Here is a 22,428-nt window from a genome sequence, read left to right as displayed (position 1 = left end):
GCCTGACAATTAGGCTGTCATGGTCTGGTACAAGAATTTTAATTATTATTAGGAAATTAGATGTTACACTCATGGCATTTAACACTAATTCAAGATACTGAATTTGGATTCAAAATTTAGCACCAGCCTATAAATTAACTCACTCTAAAATAAAACACAAAATTACTGAAAATGCATCCTCACTTCTAACAAACAGTTTCAAACTGAATGCTCAATGTCTTTAATCTATTTCTGGCTTCCACCAACCTTTCTTGAGTTGCAGTCTTAAAAAAGACTAAAGAAGGATCACCTAAAAAAAAAAAAGAACATCAGGACCAAGACTCCGACAAATGGTATCATTAAAATAAAATCTGCAATATAGTGGATCTCAAAAGTACATATTCTTGTTAAAATTCATAGCTTTTGTGATGTAAAAAAATAGATCACATAATTTGAAATCCTTTTCCACCTTTAATTTGAAGAAGAGATTCAAAGAAAACAATCAGGCTTGGCAAAAATATTCAAAAACTTTGTGGGGGAATATCTTATGGTCTGATGAAATTACACTTACATTTCTAGGCCACAATTCTAAAATTGTTTGCTTGATATGAAAACAGCAAATCAGCAAAACAACACCATATTGTGTAGTAAAACATAGTTTGAATTTGCTTTAGATGGAACTTTTTGTCATGGTAAATGAAAATATGCATCAATCTACATTCCAAAGAGCTGAAAAGAAGAAGATGGAAATCATTTCTCAGTTAAAGTTATGCCAAGTATACTTCCATATTCACAATATGTTTGGTCTTATCTTAAGAAAATTAAAATGGGGAAAATCAGGCCGGTTTCATATAAAATTGGCTTTACCACAGTTACATTCCAGATATCTGAAATTGATTTATAACTAGGCATATTAGGTAATTAAGATATTTCTAATTATATTTTGATGGCCAAATACCATTTTGAGATATCTCTAATTTCATTCTGACTAGTATAAATGACATCAAACTTAGCATGACATTTTATGCAGGCTCCAATTCAAGATATCTGCAATAGATTACTATCTGAGATGTATATTTCAGATATCAACACTTAAATTATGACGAGTCAAGTAGTCATAAGTCAAGTAAATATGAGTTATCTCACTTTATGTTCTGACTAGTCATAATTCCAATAAGGAATATCTTAAATGACCTCATTATTCAAGATATCTTAAATGTATTTTTAGATATCTGAAACTCAGATTCGACTAGTGCAAATTAAATTATCTTGAAAGCAAATAATGACTCTGCAAAACTAAGAGATATCCACAACTGTTTTTTTAACTAGTCAAAATTTCTTTGAAAATGTGGAGATATCTTGAACATTTTTTGTCTAGATGGCCTTTGTATTTTAGATTTCTTAAACTATCATATTACTTGAATATCTTGAATAATTACTCTGTCTAGTCAAAATGTCCCAGATTTACTTGTCATTTTGGTAGCAAGTTTATAAGACATTTTATAAGACAATGATTTTTAGTGCTGCAGCTGTTTGTTTTATTTTAACAGAACATGCAGGTTTTAACAGCAAAAGATACCTCAGTAAATAGACATTTCGTACATGTGAGTTATCTTTAAAGGCTGACTTTAAGATTTCATGGCCATTTTTTATCACCGCCAACTCCTCTAAAACATTAATAGTGTAACTTTTGGCATAACATCCTCTTTAAGGACATGTTCCTGTATGAAAAAGCTACAGTACCTCCTTCACTCGCAGTATACTGTAGTGACAGAAAGATATAATGTGTCTTCAAGTAGACAAAGTTCGTGTACTTCGCATATTGTCCCATATTTTTGGACATTTTTTTCCGAAACAGCCAGCGCCATTGCAACCATCTAAAATTCTGCAGGCAATAGTTTGGACAGCTGAGTGGCAGCACAAGGGATCTTACCCGTAATTCAGATGTCTAAAAACGTCACTTTGACTATTCATAATTAAGTATAAAATATCTTTAATTGTAATTATGGCTTTTTGACCCTTCAAATGATGAATCCACTCCATACCATTTTGGAATATCTTAAAAGGCATTTTGACCTGTCAAAATGTGATCGAAGATATCTTGAAATATTCCTACTAGTAAATGCAGATATCTTCAATTGGCATTCCATATGGTCAAAATGTACATGTGACTCGTCAAACCCCTTTTTTTTTAGATATCCTGAATGTAATTGCAGATAGTCAGACGGAGCCAAATTTTATGCTACAACAGCCTGCCATAGTTGACAAGACGTCCTCCCCTTTGATAGATTTGGAGAACCTTTCGACAAAACATGTTACACTGCTATAATCAAAAGCTGCTTCAAAATTCTATTTATTTTATGTTGTTTATTTAATATCAATGGTTTCCCCAAAATAAATAACTTTACTTTAAGTTGAATTATATAGGATATATTTTAAATTAAAGGTGGGAGACGTTTTATTTGTGGTTTCATTTTTTACATCACAAAAACCTGGGGTTTTACCAAGGGGTTGTACACTTTTGAGAGCCACTGTGTATCTTCGTGTTGTCAAGATTTCAAATTTCAGTTAGTTTCTGAGTTCACCTGCTAAATGAATGAGGCCACAGTCTGGGCCTGAGAGGGAGTTTGACAGCAATGCTACAGTCACTAAATTCACTGATACATTAAAATACTTGTGCTATTTATATCTCTCCCTGTCAAAGTAAATTATTAAGACTCTAGTTTTTTAAAGACACTTGTTGTTGTGCAGCTTTGAGCTGTCAACACAGCACCAATGAAATATTCTTGAAAGATGTCTTGAAAGATCACATTCCAGCCTCGTGGAGAGTCACCAACCAGTTTTAAGTTCCTTCCCAAGTGACCAATGAGGCTTTATTTCCTGTTTGTCAGCTATGCTACATTCGGGGCTTTTCTAGCACTGCTGCATGACTGATGTTACACCCACAGAAGCCATGCATAGGAAACTCAGGAGCATTTGCCTCTTCTCATTATGAACAATGGATCAGCTTGCAGTTACTGCACCCTGAGACTTTAACAGGAGATGTGTTGTTACCACTGACAGAGGAACCCACGCAGGAAGACTTTTCTTTTATGATCTGAGCGTTTATCATATACAAGGTAATGATCATGTCTCTCCCAGAGGAGGATCTGACATGTCCAGTGTGCTGTGACATCTTCAGGGACCCTGTTCTGCTGTCATGCAGCCACAGCTTCTGCAGGAGCTGTCTGAAGCAATGCTGGGACACTAGGATACGGGAATGTCCGGTTTGCAGAAGGAAAGGATCTAAATCCCCTCCTCCATCCAATTTGGCACTGAAAAATCTCTGTGAGGCTCTCCAGCAGGTGAGGAGGCTAAATTCCCTGGAGGAACAGGTGAGGTGCAACTTGCATGGGGAGAAGTTGAAGCTCTTTTGTCTGGCTGATGAACAGCCCATCTGTGTGGTGTGCCAGGCTTCCAAACTCCACAAAAACCACGACTGTTCCCCTGTTGAAGAGGCACTTCTTTATTGCAAGGTAAGAAAAGTAAACACCCTCTTTGAGAACCGAAGATGGCATGCGGTTCTACTAGTCAGTCTTGATTTTCAGCTATAGTGTCAGAGAAAGCGATGAGAGCGAAAACACCTCATAATTTCTACTGATTAGATATGTTTGACTTCTAGAAAAAACTTGAGTTTGCACTGAAAAGTTTGCAAAGCAAAATGGAAAACCTCAAAGGAATGTACAGAACCTCTGGTGACATGTTCACACACATTAAGGTAATGCATGGTACAACAGAAGCAATAATTATTGCTATAGAGAAGAAGAAAAAAAAACCATTAAAACATGTTTCTGATAATCTCCTGACAGAGTCAGTCACTGGAAACTCAAAGACGGATCAAAAGCCAGTTTGAACTGCTACATCGAGCCCTCTGTGATGAAGAATCTGCCAGAACTGAAGCTGTGAAGAAGGAGGAAGAAGAGAAGGTTGTAGCAATCAAAGAAACAATGAATAAACTTTCAACAGAAATGCTTTCTGTCACTGAAACCATGTCTGCCATTGAGACACAGCTAAAAGAAGATGACATAATTCTATTAAAGGTGCGAGCTGTAAGAGAGAATTTAAGTACACCCTTTCATCAAACTTTTTGACAGGTGGGTGGGACTTCCGGTGAGGGCGGGATTTCCGGTGGGGGCCATATGGGCGCCATGTGGGCAGGAGGTCACGTGGTCAAGCAGGTGGTGTGTCCAAGGGGGCGTAACAGTGGATGCTGATTGGTTGTCGTCATTAGGGGCAATACCTTAAATGAGTCAATTAAAACACAGGGGTGTGTTTGTTATAAATAGAACAAGACAAATATGGTATTATCGGAAACTGTTTGGCATCAGCACCAATTAAAAATAGAGGGGGTGTGTTTGTAAGCATCGTTAAACCTTGAATAACCCAATGAAAACAATAGGGCGTGCCTTAGTGTTTACTTTAAATACAGAGATAAAACTCTGCACTTTACATGCAGCATTCGTTGGAAAAAAAAGAACACCCGTTCAACAATGGCTAGAGTTAAGAGAGTTTATCGTCAAGCGGAGGAGAAACGCAACGCGTGCCAAGATGATGATGATGAACAAGCAACTGCATCATATACTTCCTCAACGGAGATACCTATCGGAATTCCCGTCGTGACATACTCTACCGATGATGAGGATCCAAAATCAACTTCAACAACCATGGTTGAAAATCAGACCTCGGTTCGGCCAAGAGGTATGTCAGTTCTGTGCGAAACCCCAGTGACCGTCTACCAGTATTCATCCCGTGAATTGAATGCTCCTAAGAAATCAACATACTACATCTGCAGGGTACAAAGACCCCCGTTCAAGACTCTGCAGGAAGAATGGTCTTTGGAGCCATATGGCCTGGTTGGCAGCTGGGGTTATATTTTCATGTATGAAATAGGAGAGCTTTGCCTGTATCAATTGGATCAAGATGAGGTATTTAATGGATCACTGGCTCTGTGTACACTCACCCACAGCGACTGGGCTGTGTTAAAGCTTGCAATCCCGCACCTTAATGATAGCCCTGAAACAGTCTCAAGGCAGGAGAGGGAGGAAGAAGAAGAAAATGAACTGTCTCCTCGACCTGTAAAACGGGCGAGAATGTTTCATATACCATCCGATGTTGAAATAGTTGAGAGAGAACCTCTCTTTAGCGCAGTGTGGGGGTCAAAAACCACAGCAAATGGCCGCTGGTCTTTTCGGGCAAGCAGACGCAGGAACAACCGGACGAGTCCCTCAGATCTGTTTGTGTTGGAGGCTTTCAATCAAGACTGCGGCGTATTCAAGACAATGCTGGCTCTGCCGTTTGAAGCTTGGGCAGAGAAGATGAGTGAAATTGGACATCGTCTTTCCGACCTTTTCCAAAAGTCACGAAGTTGGATCGATGTCATGTCAGTGAAAAAAACGCTGACGTTTCCTGTTTTACGTTTAGAACGAACCCTCTTCTGAGGACACGCCCCTTCCTATGATATATATACGGGGGGATAACTGCAAGCTCACAGACACTGAGAATCGTATCATGAGAATGAGTGGACCGACACCATACAGGGATCTCTACAACCACCGAGCAGAGATCCACTTCTCTCCTGAGCACGATGAAAGCTTCAACATTGGACCATACCATCCGCCTTCCCCTGACCTCTTCTCACCATCCACCTCAACATCCTCATTCTCAGAGAACCACTACAGTCCTGCATCACCTACAGGATACAACATGAAATATCTACCGCTTTCTCCAGACCTCTGCTCACCATCACCGCTATTCATGGCTGAGTCTGTAGACGCGAATGTCCTGCCTGAAGACATGAAGGTGGTCGTGGAGGAGGAGGTAGCCACCGGCTACTCACCCTCTACCGAAGCCCCTACACAAACCCTGGAACCGATGGAGGACCCTCAGCTTTCAGCAGAGGATGAGAGTAACCAGGAGGACGAAATTGACGGTTGGTTCTCAACCACCCTCATCAATACGGTGAAAACAGCGATACTTCATTTATTCAACATAACCTCTTTGAACTATCTCAGAGAAACCTGCTATGGATGTATAACGAACCACCCAAGCCAGCGTCAACACCATTGCCTGGAGGTACTGGGGGAGGATTATTACCAAGTCAACTTTCAACGCATCGTACGACGACTCGTAACCCCCAAACTCATTCCTGCTATTCAGAATCTTCTGGTACTTCGAAGCATACAAGCGGATGACTTCAGAGTGAAGACGATTGCCAAGACGGTTTTATATGAACTGAAATCGGTACAAGGCATCCACAGTGCAATAGCGCACGTTTATGATCGCATGGTCGATGAGAAACATCTCAAACAACTTAACTCTGTTTCAGAGTGCTATGGACTGACAAACTGATCTCACATGTTTGATGACTTGTTGTTGTATCATTTTTTTTTTTAGTATTCCAGTACTTTAGTTAATCTGCATTATATAATTTTTCTTCTTTTTTCTTTTTACTATTAAATACAATTAAAGTAGGAACATAGTAACCTTTCCCAAAAGTGTTGTTTAAAAAGCTAGTAGTGTTTGAATTCATCTGCATTTTATCTGATTTTGTTTTCTGGTTGTTTTTTGTTTATATTAAATAAATAAAATAAAAAAAAAAAAAAAAAAAAGGATAAATCTACCCTCCTGTGTGTTTTTTCTCATTATTTAACAAGTAATCGGCAGAGTGAGCATAAGGCAGAGATGGCAGGAAGACGGCTGATGAAGAAAGTATATTATAGCCCTTCAAATCCGGGAAGTTTTGGGGGTGTAGATAGGCTGAGGAGGGTTATGCAAGGTGAAACGGGAAAGAAGGTTGCGGTTGAAAAAGTTAAATATTTTTTATCAGGAGAAGACACCTATACTCTACATAAACCTGCAAGAATAAAGTTCCCGAGAAACAGAGTTTTTGTCACCAGACCATTGAGGCAGTTCCAGGCTGATCTCTGTGACATGCAAGCTCTGGCCATGGAAAATGATGGTTATAATTATTTATTAACAGTCATTGACATCTTTTCAAAAAGGGCGTATGTACGAGTTTTGAAGAGGAAAACAGCCGCTGAGGTGGTAAAGGCATTTGAATCAGTTTTTACAGAAAGTCAGATCCCCAAAAAACTTCAGACTGATGCCGGTAAATAATTTTTTAACAAGAAATTTAAAGTTTTAATGGAGAAACACGGTATTGAACATTTTGCCACAGCGAGTGAAGCAAAAGCTTCAGTGGTCGAGAGATTTAACCGCACATTAAAAACAAGGATGTGGAGATATTTTACAGCTAACAATACCCGGCGGTACGTCGATGTACTGCAAAACCTAGCTAGAAGCTACAACCATTCCTACCACTCCAGCATTAAAATGAGCCCTATGGAAGTGACCCCAGAAAATGCCTTTCAAGTGTTTCAGAATCTGTATGATGTCAAGTCCAACAGATATTGCAAGGACTCAGTGACAACGTTTAAACAAGGGGATCTTGTCAGAATATCCAAGGTCCGTGGAGTGTTTGACAAAAAATACGAACAGAGTTTTACGGATGAAGTGTTTACAGTCTATGACCGGATACCCCGATCTCCTCCTGTATACAAACTCAAAGATTTGGATGGAGAACCTATCGAGGGTTCCTTTTACCCTGAGGAACTTCAAAAAGTAAAAATATTTAACGACAAGATGTATCAAGTGGAAAAAATATTAAAACGACGTACGGTCAAGGGAGTCAAACAGGTTTTTGTAAGCTGGAAAAACTGGCCTGAGAAATTCAACAGTTGGATCAAGTTTGATGAACTTCGAAATGTATAAAAAAGGTTTGCACTAAACCTCACAGTTGACACAGCATCATGAACCGTCAGGTAGAGGATGATGGCTTTTACGTTACTCTTCCATCTAATGCTAGCATGGAAGTGTTTAAAAATAATACCAGTTCAAGTTTCCGTGTAAATTTAGCTCAACATATTGATTTAGAAGGCCAATGGATGGTTGCATTAGCCGAGATTTCATACCCTCATACATGGCATAATTTACCGGATTATGATGCCTACTTTGAATGGAGGAAGGTTGGTGATGTGGAGATCAATACGCAAAGGATCAGAAGTGGCTACTATAACAGCGTTGTTCAACTCGAGACAGAGATGGAAATGTTTTTCAAAAAATTGAAATCGGGTTTACGCATTAAATTCAGCAAAGTTCAAAAGAGATTTGCATTTCAAGCAAATAGTCCGTATGAAATACGCTTCTTCAGCACTCTAGCTTATATGATGGGCGTGAAACCAGGGGAATGGATTCATGTTTCTGAACCAAAACTGGCTCCTTTTCCGGCGGATATAAAGGCTGGTTTCTATCACCTATACTGTTACAGCGACGTGGTCAGCCCACAAATAGTAGGCGACACTTTTGCACCTTTACTGCGGACCGTCAAAGTACAAGGCACATTCAGTGATATGATTACTCAGACGTTTAACCCCGCCCACTACCTTCCAGTCTCCAGAAGACATATTGAAAATATCAATATAGAAATTAAATCGGACCAAAACGTTCCTGTAAATTTCGTGTATGGAAAGACCATCATAAGACTACACTTCAGACCGGTGATATCACAACGTAGCCTGAGATAAATTTTATTTGTATAAACTATTCCAGAGATATGTATATAACCTCTAAGATTGATTGGTTATCATTCATATTACGCTGGTCATTCAACACTGCATCAAGCAGGCAAGAGAGAACATGGCACATCTAAGTCTGAGACGTGATCCAAATCGCTTTGTAAATTACTATGTAAGTCAATCAGGCGGTAATCTGCCAGGGTTTTATGGGGCCCCGGTCATATACGGACGTGGAATTGGATCATTATTTTCAAAATTATTCCGCTTCGTATCCCCTCTGGTTAAAAAAGGATTTGCAATTGCAAAACCCCATCTTAAAACGGCTGCATCAAATATCGCTTCGGATGTCATCGGTAGAGCCGTGAGTAAAATGAGTGGTTCCACACACACCGACGGTCAAGAAGGTTCAGGAATTATGGTTTTATCCAAAAGACCCAGAACAAGACCCCCTGGTGATCGTTTAAGGACGGTTAAAAAACAACGACAAACCCGAAAAAGGAGATCAGTCGCAGCTGACAAACGAAGAGGAAGGAAGTCATCCGCAAGTTTTGATATATTTAAATAATGGCTCTTTTACATAACAAATCATCAGAGTGCACGCTGGCAGAGTTGGACTTATTTTCTGCCCCGATGCTATCGATCGAAGATAAAATTTACACCGAGATCCAGCCTTTATCAGCAATCACTGATGGAGGGCCGATCGAGTTTTTCATTCCGGGAGACGGAGAAAAGTATCTGGATCTCAACGATACGCTGTTGCATCTCAGAGTGAAAATTACTAACGAGAATGGAACAAACCTGCCAGATGATGCACCTGTAGGGCTCATCAACTACCCGTTAAACACCATCTTCAGTCAGTGTGACGTCACTCTCGGAGATCGAATGATTTCACAATCCAGCGCTACACATCCATATAGAGCCATGATTGAGACATTGTTAAACTTTTCTCAGGATTCTTTATAAACCCAGTTTAGCTCCGGTCTTTTTTATAAAGACACTGCAGGTGCTCTGAACTCTATTGTTACAACTAACGGCCCTAACCAAGGTCTTAACAGCAGAGCAGGCTTTACGGCAAATTCCAGGGAGGTACATCTCCTAGGCCCCCTGCATGCAGACATATTTTTCTGCGAGAGACTTCTTTTAAACTCTGTTGACCTTAAAATTAAACTTACAAGAGCCAACGATGCCTTTTGTCTCATGGCCGCAAGAGACTCCACTTACAAACTCAGGATATTAGGAGCATCTCTTTTTATCAAAAAAGTTACTGTCTCTCCAGCTGTACGACTGGGGCACGCTTCAGCTTTAATGAAGGCAAATGCTCTGTATCCACTTTCACGTGTGAATGTAAAAACATATTCCATCCCTGAAAATTCAAGGGTATGCAACCAAGAGAATCTTTTCTTAGGCATCTTTCCCAAGTATGTGGTGATTGCCTTACTGGATCATGACGCTTTTACAGGAACACGCAATCTCAATCCGTTTGACTTTAATCATTTTGATATGGAATATTTAGCTTTGTGTAAGGATGGCAGACAAATTCCTGCTAAAGCCTTCCAGCCAAATTTTAACCAAGGTCATTCAGTGAGAGAGTATTACAACTTGTTTACGGCTACAGGACGACATCTAAAAGATCTTCCACTGAGTATAACACGTCAGGAATTTAATCAAGGATACTCTCTATTCACATTTAATCTTAACCCGGGTGAGGACACAGATGCTCTATCTCCAGTTTCCAGTGGGAATTTAAGATTGGAAATGCGCTTCAGAAACCCGTTGCCATATACCACCACGCTGATCATCTACGCTTGTTATGACTCTATTTTAGAGATTGATTCAAAGAGGCGTGTGCTGGTGGATTATTATTAATCTAATCAGGCATGAATTATCATGAAATTGAGAGCCTGATGCGTCATCTGCTGGGAGATTTGTTTTGCGGTGTGTGGCCGTGCGACCAGCTGCCGCTGCTAGCTGACAAATTCCCAGGGCCGGCCTACTTTATCGTGAATACACATCCTTCACACATGCCTGGAGAACACTGGCTAGCTCTGACTTTGGATGAGAATGGTCAATCCAGCTTTTTTGACTCTTATGGATTCTCTCCGGATTTCGAGTTCTACCCGTCAAGCATCGTAACATTTTTAGAAGACAGATCCTCAAAAATATTGTATCATAATAATCAGCTTCAAAACACTCTGTCCACTGTGTGCGGTCACCATTGCATTTTTTATCTATGTCATAGAGCGTGCGGATTATCAATGCAGCAAGTGTTGTCGAAATACACCGGAGATGTGATTAAGAATGATTTAATGGTATCTAACTTTGTGAAAAAATATCAGAAATGTGTCATTAATCAAAGTTGTACATTTTATACTCACGGAACATGCTCTTTGGAGATGTTTCTGGATTGTTATGGAATTTAAAATGTCTTATTTTTTTTTTCATTGTTTGTTTTTTTTTTTTTTTCTTCTTATGATTTAATATTTGTGTAATAATATCATATGTTAGTGTGTGAAGTAGAGAACGAAGTTAGACTTGAAAAATATAATCAATAAATATTTTATTGAATAAAAGAAATAGACTACATGTTTCATTTTTCTTATAACGGTTTATGGTGAAAATGTAATCCATCGGGGTGGTAGTGTCGTCTTACGAAGAGACCTTTTTGATCTCCCATCAGCATGTTTTGGATCTTCCAGCTCAGATCTCGACCAGTAGGGAGAATGAGTTATCTGCCTTCTTCTTCTTTTTCTTTGCTTAATGCTGGGGGGTGTATCCCCATTTTCAATCGATGTACCCTCTGTTTTGAAACGTCTATATTCTTCACGAGCATAAGGGTTAATGACTGAAGATATAGGTATGTTTACTTCTGACATGGAGTGTAGAAAATCAGACCATCCTCGGGTTTGTGATGCTCCAGATTTTTTAAACGGAAGCATGAGATTTTTCAACAAATCAATCATGTGGGACCCTTTTATAACATTTCCTTTAAATACAAATTCACCTCGCGAAGTCCAACTCTCACTTCTTTCGGATAATTTCTTCAAAATGTTCTCGTCATTTTTACGATTGTGTTTAGGAAGGCTTTTCAGTACTTCCGTAAGAACCTGATCCTTAGGGGCCTCGTCCTGCCCTGGGCCTTGTTTTTCTTGGGACCGCTCATGTTCAGGAACCTCTGTGTCACGCTGCAGTGTTAAACTGACCCGCTGTTTTTCTTCTTTGACACCTTGCTTAAGTAAAGTCAGATACCACTGGAGAAGAGCATCGTATCTCTTGATTTTTTCATAAGAAGTCAAACCCGGCTCGTTTAATATCGCTCTCATTTCAGCATCCAAATTCTCCTCCGCCGTCTGTCTGATGGACGTGTCTGACTGGGTCAGACGCTTGAATTGATGAGGTGAAATGAGAAACATCTTCTGCGATGTTCTGAGAGACATTATCTCCTGATGATTCCACCCACTAGATCACCGATCAAGGGTGCAAGAGCCGTTAAGATGGGCAGAATAAAACCACCTCGTTGCTTTTTGAGAGCCAACTGTTTAGTTTTTATCCCGGTTCTTTTATCACCCAACAATCTGATGATATTTCTTTGTTTCTTCAATTGTCGGTGTTGAGAGGGTGATAGTTTAATGTTACCTTTTAGGATATTCAGTGCAATCTCGCACAGAGCCTGAATAAAGCCGGGAGAGCAGTGTGCGAGAATATCTTTACGTTTCTGTGGACAGGCCTGGTACAAAGCTCTGAATAATGGTAAATTCCTTTTTATACGCGCTGACATGATGACTTACTTTGTTCTGGGTACGTACACAGCAGGCCACTGCTGAGGAAGTATCCCCGTTCTCAGTCTGAAATGTTCTGGGCAGGTAGGCGTAAAATCGATGATTAAATATCCATGAGCTTCTCTCGTTGTGTCTTCAAAACTCTCCAAGAAGAGACCCTTTTGAGATGGAAACATTTGGCGGGCCAGTATATTCAGCTGCAGCTTATCTCTCGGGTTCTTAAACAACACCATATAATTACAGTTCAAACTAATAGTGCGACTGAACTTCCCCTGATGAAAAACATTCTGAGTCAACATCATAACACTCATATTACGATGGTGACGAAACTGGGTAAAGACCTTCATCACGTTTTCATCATCTGAGGCTTGAGCAATAACATCGTCTAGAATAATCAGATGATTCTGATCAGGAGGAAACAGGTTTTCATCTTCAAAAGAATGAGGCAATCCTTCCACAAAGGTAATATTTTTATTCATCTTCTGCAATTCAGCATACATGGGTTGAAAAGATGTGTAAATCCATACAATATTTTCTGGAACAATATCCATGACATGATTACAGTTTTGTAAAATACTTTTTACAAAGAAAGTTTTCCCGCAGCCGCTGGGTCCAACTATCATACATGAGAAAGGGACTCTAAATCTAGGATCAAAATCAATCTCCTGTAAATCCATGTGACTTTTTATTTTATTTCTTCTTCAACTCTAATAACCGAAAGGCAGAGTTGTCCCGTCAGAAAAAAGACGTCTCTTATCATACACCAGTCGAAACTTTTTAAGAAATGTCGCGTTTGTCAAACGGAATCTCTTTTTATCCCTCCTGATCGTGTGCTGGGGGATTTCAATGACACCCTCACTTGACCCCTGTAAGTAGCCCTCGACCAGCCCTTTGATGCTGTCAAAATTGACCCTCTCGCTGCATTCATGCGTCTGAGTGATGCCTTTAGCACGTATCATTACATTTTTACAGTTTTTGGTCTGGTATGCATAACTCTTGGGTCCTGTCAATGCAAACTCCGAAATGCTGTCACCATCTAACTCGTCAGTAAGATCACCCAGATAATTCCCCAATTCCAGAGGAGTTTCACCACTTTTTGTCACATAAATCAAACTGTCCGTGTCAATATAAATCAATCTGTCCTGTAACTTCTCCATGCTGCTGAGAAGTTTTAAACGTGCATAAGCGGTGGTGAATGCTGCTATAAACACATTATTTGTCTTACTTGGTGGATATATGACACGTTTGCTGTAGTTCCACTGCACTACACACATTTCAGGGTTGAAAAAATGAAAATAGTTAACCCTGTATTTACTCGAGAACATGAAGCTGAAAAAGTCTTCAGGATTAGTGATGACTGTGGTCTGAGACAGATCACTTATTTGCGCAAATTTCCCCCAAAAACTGTTTAAACACAATTTTGCAACCTGCCTTTTGGCAGGATTCATCTCGATTTTCTCAGGGTCTAATTGGATGCCCTGATGCAGTTTGTAGTCGCTTATATACTTTGACTTACTCTCCTGATCCACTGCTTCAGACAGATAGCCTGAAGCCTCCTGCTTACCCTTTAAAAAGCAATGAATGTAACCTTTAAAGATTGTATCACTTCTCTTTTCAAAATGCCACACCTCTGTGATTTTAGCAAGACGATAACTACACTCCAACGCTTTACAGAGTTCTACACTCGTCCAAACTCCCGTCAGAGCTCTGTACTGATCATTATGCATGCAGGGACCTGACTGGTAATTTAATTCAGCGCATGTGCGGCAGAGAGTGAACACAAGTTTACCTTGGGATGTTCTGTAAGGTAAAACAGGGAACAACAGGTTACGTGGTGGGTAGACCACAGCTTTGATTATACCGAAGTAGCTGCTGGGGTCATCAAAATCTTTGTAAATGATGGTGGGGTGTCCGAGGGGGAAAACGCAGTTGGCGTTTACATAAGGGTACAGAGATGTGTAATCCACATAGTGTACAGTTTCATCCGGTTCCGCTGTGTACCTCAACTTCATAGGACAGGTGCGTCCACCATACAGCGCATCCCGGGGGGATAGCGGTTCGGGTGCATTAACTTTCTCAAGAAAGCTGATCACCCCTGGGTCTGATTTTTTCATTTCAATCCACTCATGCTCCCATATGACTTCGAGACGAAGGCCGTACATAGTTTGTAACACCTTGCTTCTCTCAACAGTGGCTGCGTAAAACTGTTCAAATGCGACCCCTCTCAACGGACACTTGTCATGAGGCATGTAACACTTTTTACAGCCGTGGAAAAAACAGCCGTGAAATTCAAACGCAACTTTGACACCGTTAATCTCTGCATACCCATCCACTGAATATGGCCCGATTTTCTTTTCACCCCTATTTAATGCATGCTCGATAAATATGGCTCTGCTGTCTGCAATCCAGCCGAGCCATTGAATGGACGCGCTGGAGAACGTTTTACTGCTACGTCTGTAGTCCAGAGGTGATGGAATGGCTAAGGTTTGAGGAGGAAGGAAATTGGTTACAAAAACCTTCATGCAGGCTGATGCTATTGTGATACTTTTAAACGGATCCACACTTGTCTCCTTAAAGAACTCGTCTCTGAATTTTAAGCATCCTTGAAAAAGAATTTCAACGTCATTTTTACAATAACGAATAGCTTCTTTCTTAAAGTCAAAGACCTCTTTGCTTGCTTCTCTGTACCAGCTGCTAAACACCTGTTGTTCTTGAAGACTCATGCGTTCTACAGCGTAGCAGGATGGAGGAGGAAAAGCCCCTACATACTGGAGATGTTGTTCAGAGGAAAATAGGTGGGGAAAAAAACCCTTGCTTTGATCGGTAAAGCCTAACGCTTTCGGCATGGCACTAAGCTTCATGCACATGAAGGACAGGCTATCAATGTATTTTAACCTGTAATCAGGGTCGGTTAAACAGAGAAGTTTACTCCCTACCATGACGATATGTGGTTTAATCCCTAACTGCAGCATTGCTGTGAGAATCAGGTAACCATCGTACCCCCGCGCATTGTGCGCTATTAAGGTGTAACCTTTGTACATTGGCCTCCTGAAATGCAGGAGAAATTTTTGGGTGCAATTCAGTCCATAAGCGTACCATTCATCACCTTTCAACGTTTTAGCACAGACCAGAAAGGGGGTATGCACGCCGCTCTCATTGACGAGGCATTCGAAATCATAAAAAATCAGTTTATCATCAAGCTGATTAATTGCACTGCAAGGCAGAATGTAACACTTATGATCATCGCATGTAATGTCTAGGCTGGGGGGTACATTTTCACCGCAAATACTGCATTTTACATTACACACGTGTGGTTTATTCGGTTTACTGATTGGAATAACGTATATCCGTTTGCATACTTTACACAGTTTTACCAACTCACAGTCACTCATAGGCCTTTCAGCACTATTTCTGATGCGCGGTTCCCTGTGTCTGCTGAAACATGAAGAATTACGACAGATTCTTTGACAGCCTGCACAGCTTACAGGATTGCTAATCTCTTGCATACATTTATATGTTTGACACACTGGACAATAACCTTCACAATGGTGTGTATTTGCATTCTGATAGCTGGCGTAACAGTAATTACAAATATATCTGCACCCCATAAAACCTTTGAGATTTTTTATCCCGTAGTAATGACCTTGAAATAACAGCAAAAACAGAGGGTTTGAACGATCAGGGAAACTGGTCTCAAATTTACACAGAGCAGTAGAGCCTGTGGTTCTGTGAAACACTACAATTTTTCTCTTCAGAATGGTTTCAAATTTACCAATATCACTAAAAGTAACTGCTGTTTGCTCGTCAAGGCCTGCCTGATGCTGCCATCTCCTCCCCAGTTCTACAGCACGGTGATCCGTGAGCTCAGGATCAGAGACGTGTGCGAGGCTGATTGCAAAACATAACTGATTACCGGTATTGTTTATAATATACAAATGACGCATTTTCTTATTAAACAGTTCACAGTCTAACGTTCCTGCAGCTTTACGCTTAGAACCTCCTGCTGGGTCATTAACAACCTGAAGAACAAATTCCATGTTATTATCTACAGGCATATTTGCATTCGATTGTACTAAATCGTCGAGGAAGTTTTCGAAAGCAGGCAGGATCATATTTCCATCATCTGTAACAGTAAATGTGATGTGACGATTGAGATTTTCACCCACTAATTCCAGCTGCACAACGTCGTTACGTCTGGTTAACGATCTCGCAGCGTGGGCTAATTCAATGATAATACGCATGATGTCTGTATAGAATGCTGCTAAATCTGGAACGTTACTTGGACAGGGCGGCGGTATGGTAAAAGGTCTCCTTCTTTCATGGTTATTAAAATGTTCACGTTCAACCACAGCTGGAGGATCTCGCTCTATTTGATCAGAACTAACTGCTACGTCCGTATTGAAATTACCCCCGTGATGATCTGCGGAGTGTGACGTAGAAGGATTCTGATGACTGTCAGGTGGATCATTTTCCTCAATGCTGCTGTGTGGAGACGGTGCGCTGTTCAAAACGGAAAGAGCCTGATTGATTACGTTTAAAACGTCACCGTGCTGATGTTCATTTATTAAATTTTCACTGTTAGCAGGAGATGCATTTAAAACGATGTTATCTGTTACTTCTGCATTAACGGGGATTTTGTTAAGTTCATTAACTAAATTTCTTATTTCATCCAGGGCAAGTCTGATTATTTGATCAGAACTAACTGCTACGTCCGTATTGAAATGACCCCCGTGATGATCTGCGGAGTGTGACGTAGAAGTATTCTGATGAGTGTCAGGTGGATCATTTTCCTCAATGCTGCTGTGTGGAGACGGTTCGCTGTTTAAATCGGAAAGAGCCTGATTGATTACGTTTAAAACGTCACCGTGCTGATGTTCATTTATTACATTTTCACTGTTAGCAGGAGATGCATTTAAAACGATGTTATCTGTTACTTCTGCATTAACGGGGATTTCGTTAAGTTCATTAACTAAATTTCTTATTTCATCCAGGGCAAGTCTGATTCGGTTATCCATTTCTATGAACATAAGAAACAAAATAAAATAAAACTAACCTACAGAAAAAAACAAAAAACAAAAAAAAAAAACACAGTGATCTGTTCAGTTTAAAATCACCTTGATGTCACCAAAATGCTTCTTTAACAGAATCTGACATGCTGCCAGAAGCGTTAACGATGAGGCCTTATTACGAAGATGCCGTGAGGCTGTAGAGAGTGTCTTCCTGCGCTGTCCGTTTCTGTGGCCAATCTGTTCAACCATCAACGTTACCTCTGTAAGGAGAATGAACAAAAAATAAATAAATAGATAATAAATATATATATATATATTGAAATAATCACATTAAAGCTGGAAAAAAGACAAAGGAATTCAAATTAATTCAGTATGTATGTATGAATTAAAACGTACCGTTCATTAATCCACTCACTAGCGTTGCTCTGCTTTGTAGCGCAGAGAGTCGCTGTCTTTTGGCCGGGGTTAAATATTCTGTAAAAACAGAAGACAATAAAAGTTATCTTACGCTGCGCAGCACAGCGTTCATAAATAAAACGAAAAATAGTTTTTAAAATACACAAGTTATTTTTTTAATCTTACTCCGATTCTTTGCGGTAAAACCTCCAGATTTCACTTCTTGTTGGACTGAAACTGTGCCGTTCTGCTGAAAGCTGTCTTGATCTTTGAAAAGCGACCTTCTGGTGGGCGGATTCAATGTGGCATCTTTGGATGTATCTGTAAACAGGTTTATATGACATTTTATTGAACTATGCTTAAAATACATATATATTGTTTTTATTTAATTTTTATTTATTTTTTCTACCCTGCTGCTGCTGCTGCTCGACAGCTGTGTCTTCCACAGAGCTCTCAGTCGAATCTGTAAACAGTTTTTTATCTGAGGTTTAAAATACATTCACTCTCAAAGAAAAAATAGATAGTTCTTAGGACTTACTTACTTTCTGGTGGTGCTGGTAACTTATCCGGTGTGTCTTCAGGGGAAATGATGATAATTGACGGGGGGGTATTCAAAGAATCAGTTTTAATTTCTGTGTTAAAAGAAAGTTCAGTTGTTGTTGGGGGTTTCTCTTGTTTGGAAATAATTCGCCTTCTTAATTTTGACTGTCGATTCCAGCCACTGAACCTTCCAACTTGATCATTCGGGTTTACCTCTCTCATCAAATCTATAAATTGAAACATTGTCAAGGGTTAACTATAATATATATATATATATATATTTTATTGCATTTAACATTTACTTACCATAATCTGATTGTGTCAAGATGAAATCATCAAGGTCATCAGCGGTGGGTTCTATGACAAAGAAACAAATATATATATATATATAAACAATATATATAAACAAAATCTGAGAACATTCCCATGCATTTAATGATTTCTTAAAAATGAATACTTACTTACTTACTTACGTTTTAAGATGTCATTGTGCTTTTGTGAATTATCAGAAGTAGAAGCCACAATTTCCGGATTTCCTGAAATATTTACCGACATTTTTTCTTGTCAGTACTGGTATTTTCAATGTAACAAGTGTTATGGTTCAAAGACATTCAGCATTTGAAGACCCTGACACTGAGGTTAACCAATGAAACAGAGCCCCAACATTTACACACAGTATTTATACCAGAACATGACAGTGTTATCTCAACTGCAAAGACTATGTTTTTAAGACCAAAACCCTTCTTGAGTTCAAAGGTGATATGTTATCTAATGAACAGACGTAACTGCCCCTTCCTGACATCGCCCCTAACAGTTGTAACCCTGTAACTCTAAGATGAAAAAGTAAATGTTTTAGAAAAGCTACAGGTAACTAAAATTATCATTCCTTTTTCCTAAAATGGAGTCTCTCATGATTCAAAAACAAACACATCATTGCTAGAGTCAATTTGTAACTTGGAAACAGTATACTGATGTTCTTTTTTTTTTTCTGTTAATCTGATATTCGTCTTACCTATTTTCAGCTGCTTTTCCAGTATGTTGACGCAGAAGCTGAAGGTTTTTCTCGTTCCATCGATGTAGTGAAGCACAATTTTTTTATTTACTTTTTTAGGTCTTTTCTATTTTGAATGGATTTAGACTGGCTCATATATTCAACAAATAGGTCCTGCTATAAAGCAAAATTAACTTACAATTCTGTCAGGTTACACAGTTCCTTTATTAGGATTTCATGTGATAGGTCAACATTAAGTTGATTATACCTTTAAAATATAAAAGGATGCATCTCTTTTTTTTTTTGTTTTTTAGATGTATTAACGCCTGAAAAAACATACAGATTATTAATAACACCCTTAAACACACCCCTGTGTTTTTTAATTAGCTCATTTAAGGCCTTCCCCGTAACACCCTTAAACACACCCCTGTGTTTTAATTGACTCATTTAAGGTATCGCCCCTAATGACAACAACCAATCAACATCCACTGTTACGCCCCTTGGACACACCCCCCTGCTTGACCACGTGACTTCCTGCCCACATGGCGCCCACATGGCCCCCAACGGAAGTCCCGCCCTCACCGGAAGTCCCGCCCACCTGTCAAAATGTTTGATGAAAGGGTGCACTTAAATTCTCTGCTGTACAATTCAACAGTACCATTGAGGATTAAAAACGGACCTAACCTTAATGCTGTTTTCTTTCTTTCTTTCAGAATTTTAAAGCCAATCAGGACAGGTAGCTTGGTAATATTTTAAAGCTGGTCTGATCCATTCATTTGACACATTATATTGTAATTAATACTCTGTTTTAATCACAGGGATAGAGACATACTGGATGGTTTAGATGACATGTCCGGCTCACTGATAGATGTGACGAAACACCTCTCCAACCTGAAATACAGAGTCTGGGAGAAAATATTGGACAATGTTGACTACAGTAAGTATATTTAATAACTGTATCATAGAAGAATTATCCACCCCAAACCACAATTTATTAATCATTATCACTCTTTGGCAAATTTTATGCTTTTTAGCTTCTGTAACTTTAGACCCAAGCACAGCACACCCATGCCTCGTCCTATCTGATGACCTCACTTCCCTCCACTACTCAAAGCAGCCCAGTTGTTGCCCTGACAACCCAGAGCGCTTCCATGTGAGCGCAGAGGTGGTAGGCATGACCTCGCTCGGCTCAGGAAGCCACCATTGGGTTGTGGAAACGGGAAGTAATCAAGACTGGCTCTTGGGTGTGGCCTCATTGTCTGTGTCGAGGAACGCTGAGGTTTCAGCTCGGCCCGAAAATGGCTTCTGGACTTTGTGCGTCCGGGACGGAGAGCTCAGGGCCATGAGCTCACCACCCACCCTGCTGACAGTTTCAAGTAAGCCTGAACGGGTCAAAGTCCATCTGGATTACAACAAGGGAACAGTATCCTTTTTTGACCCTGTGGACAACTTGCTCCTGTATGCCTTTTCACAGACATTCACAGAGCCTTTATTACCATATTTTTATACACAGAACAGTCACCCTCTGAGAATACTGCCAGAGAAGGTACTTATCACAGTGCTGCAGCAATAATGGAGTTTTTTTGTTTTGTTTTTCTGATCTGCCAAAACAAAATTCCTGCCAAAAGTCTGCCTTCATGTTCCAAAAGTCTGAACACCATTCTGGGGCATTTAAGCACAAGACATCTAGCTTTTGGATCAAACCCAATAAGATCTTAAATCCAAAGAATCTTAATATAAAAACAAACTTTGCCATTAGGCATCGCATAAAAGTCCTCCTCCCAAATCAAATACAAGCAGCACTTTGCAAAAGTATTTATACTTCTTCAGCTTTGTCCACATCTCCCCATTAGTGTATTTTACTGGGATTTCAAATGGTGCATATTTGTAAAGTGGAAGGAAAAGGAGATGTTTTTAAAAGATTTAATTGATTAATAAAATCTGAATAGTGTGGCATGCATTTATACTTAGTCCCCCAGAGTCATTGCTTTGTGGAACCACCTGTCCCTGCAGTTACAGCTGCTGTAGATCAAACCTTCACCTCAAACAGATTTCTGATCCCTGCTGAAGAAAATCATTCCCACAGCATGGTGCTGCCGCCATGTTTTACTGTGAGCATTGTGTGGTCAGAGTCACGTGCAGTGTTATCTTTCTGCCACATGTAGCCAGACTACCTCTTTCTACAGGTTTGTTGTGGCCCCTGTGGAATTGGTTTTGGACAGGTTTTTTAACCGGAGGATTTCAGAGTAAATTCGGCTGAATACAAATCCACAATATACTTTTTAAATTTTATTTCCAAAAAAAAAAAAGAAAAAATGAAAGCAGCACTGAGTATCAAGATTTTTCTTTCACTTCACAAAGTATGCACTACTCTGTGTTGGTCTGTCACAAAGTGAAGGTGGTCACAGGACCTTCTCAACAGCAGCCCCAAGGCTGTGGAACTCTTTCCCTATAATCTAGGCCCGTAGACTCTGTTGAGCTGCCTAAATAGCAACTAAAAACTCATATTTTTACAACTGCTTCAAAAGCACTTTGTGATCTATGTTTTGAAAGGTGCTACATAAACAAAGTTTTACTTACTTCACTTTCATAAAATCCAATAAAATCCAAAGAAACATTTTTTTTGACGGTTCAAACAGGTATGTTAGCAGTTTACATTTTTCTTGTACCATCTCACTATCTGTGTTCAAGCTGTTCTGACTGTGGTAAACAACACAGAGTGCTAATTTGGTCGAAATGAACACTGAAATTACTGAATAAAGAGATTTGTGTGTTTAGTTCAGGGGTCCAAGACCTGCACCTCCAGAGCTGCAAGTTGATCTTTTGATTTAAAAGGAGATAACTGTAAAAAAGACTAAGCAATATTTTATTTTTAATAGAATATTTTTGGCTGTTTTTCTGTGTTTTCATGCAACAATTGAATAGACTTTCTAGAACTGAATGACACTAAAAGTACAAGACTTGTTTTGTTATCAATTTGCAAAATAATCAGGTTTTAACATCATTTGACGCTTCAATAAAGAAAATGTATTCATTGTCTCTGTAAATGTTTGATGTTTTTTCGTTATTTTAAAACATGACAATAAAATAAAATGGTGGTTCTTTAATTAAAAATTCCAAACAAA

The 22,428-nt window shown here is 39.5% G+C and overlaps 1 protein-coding gene across 1 annotated transcript; it reads left to right on the top strand.

Moving 5' to 3' along the window:
• The first annotated feature begins 2,433 nt into the window (after window positions 1–2,433).
• LOC124865015 (zinc-binding protein A33) lies at window positions 2,434–22,428 on the top strand. The gene is made up of 6 exons (XM_047360000.1): window positions 2,434–3,494; window positions 3,641–3,736; window positions 3,828–4,058; window positions 20,017–20,039; window positions 20,122–20,240; window positions 20,338–22,428. Exons 1-6 carry the CDS (start codon window positions 3,102–3,104, stop codon window positions 20,874–20,876), a joined length of 1,401 nt encoding a protein of 466 aa, XP_047215956.1. The 5' UTR covers window positions 2,434–3,101; the 3' UTR covers window positions 20,877–22,428.

The sequence above is a fragment of the Girardinichthys multiradiatus genome, chromosome Y (assembly GCF_021462225.1).
Source record: "Girardinichthys multiradiatus isolate DD_20200921_A chromosome Y, DD_fGirMul_XY1, whole genome shotgun sequence".
In the NCBI taxonomy this organism is placed as follows: Eukaryota; Metazoa; Chordata; class Actinopteri; order Cyprinodontiformes; family Goodeidae; genus Girardinichthys; species Girardinichthys multiradiatus.
The sequence above is the reverse complement of the archived record's forward strand: the minus strand, read 5'-3'. Positions and strand labels throughout refer to the sequence as shown.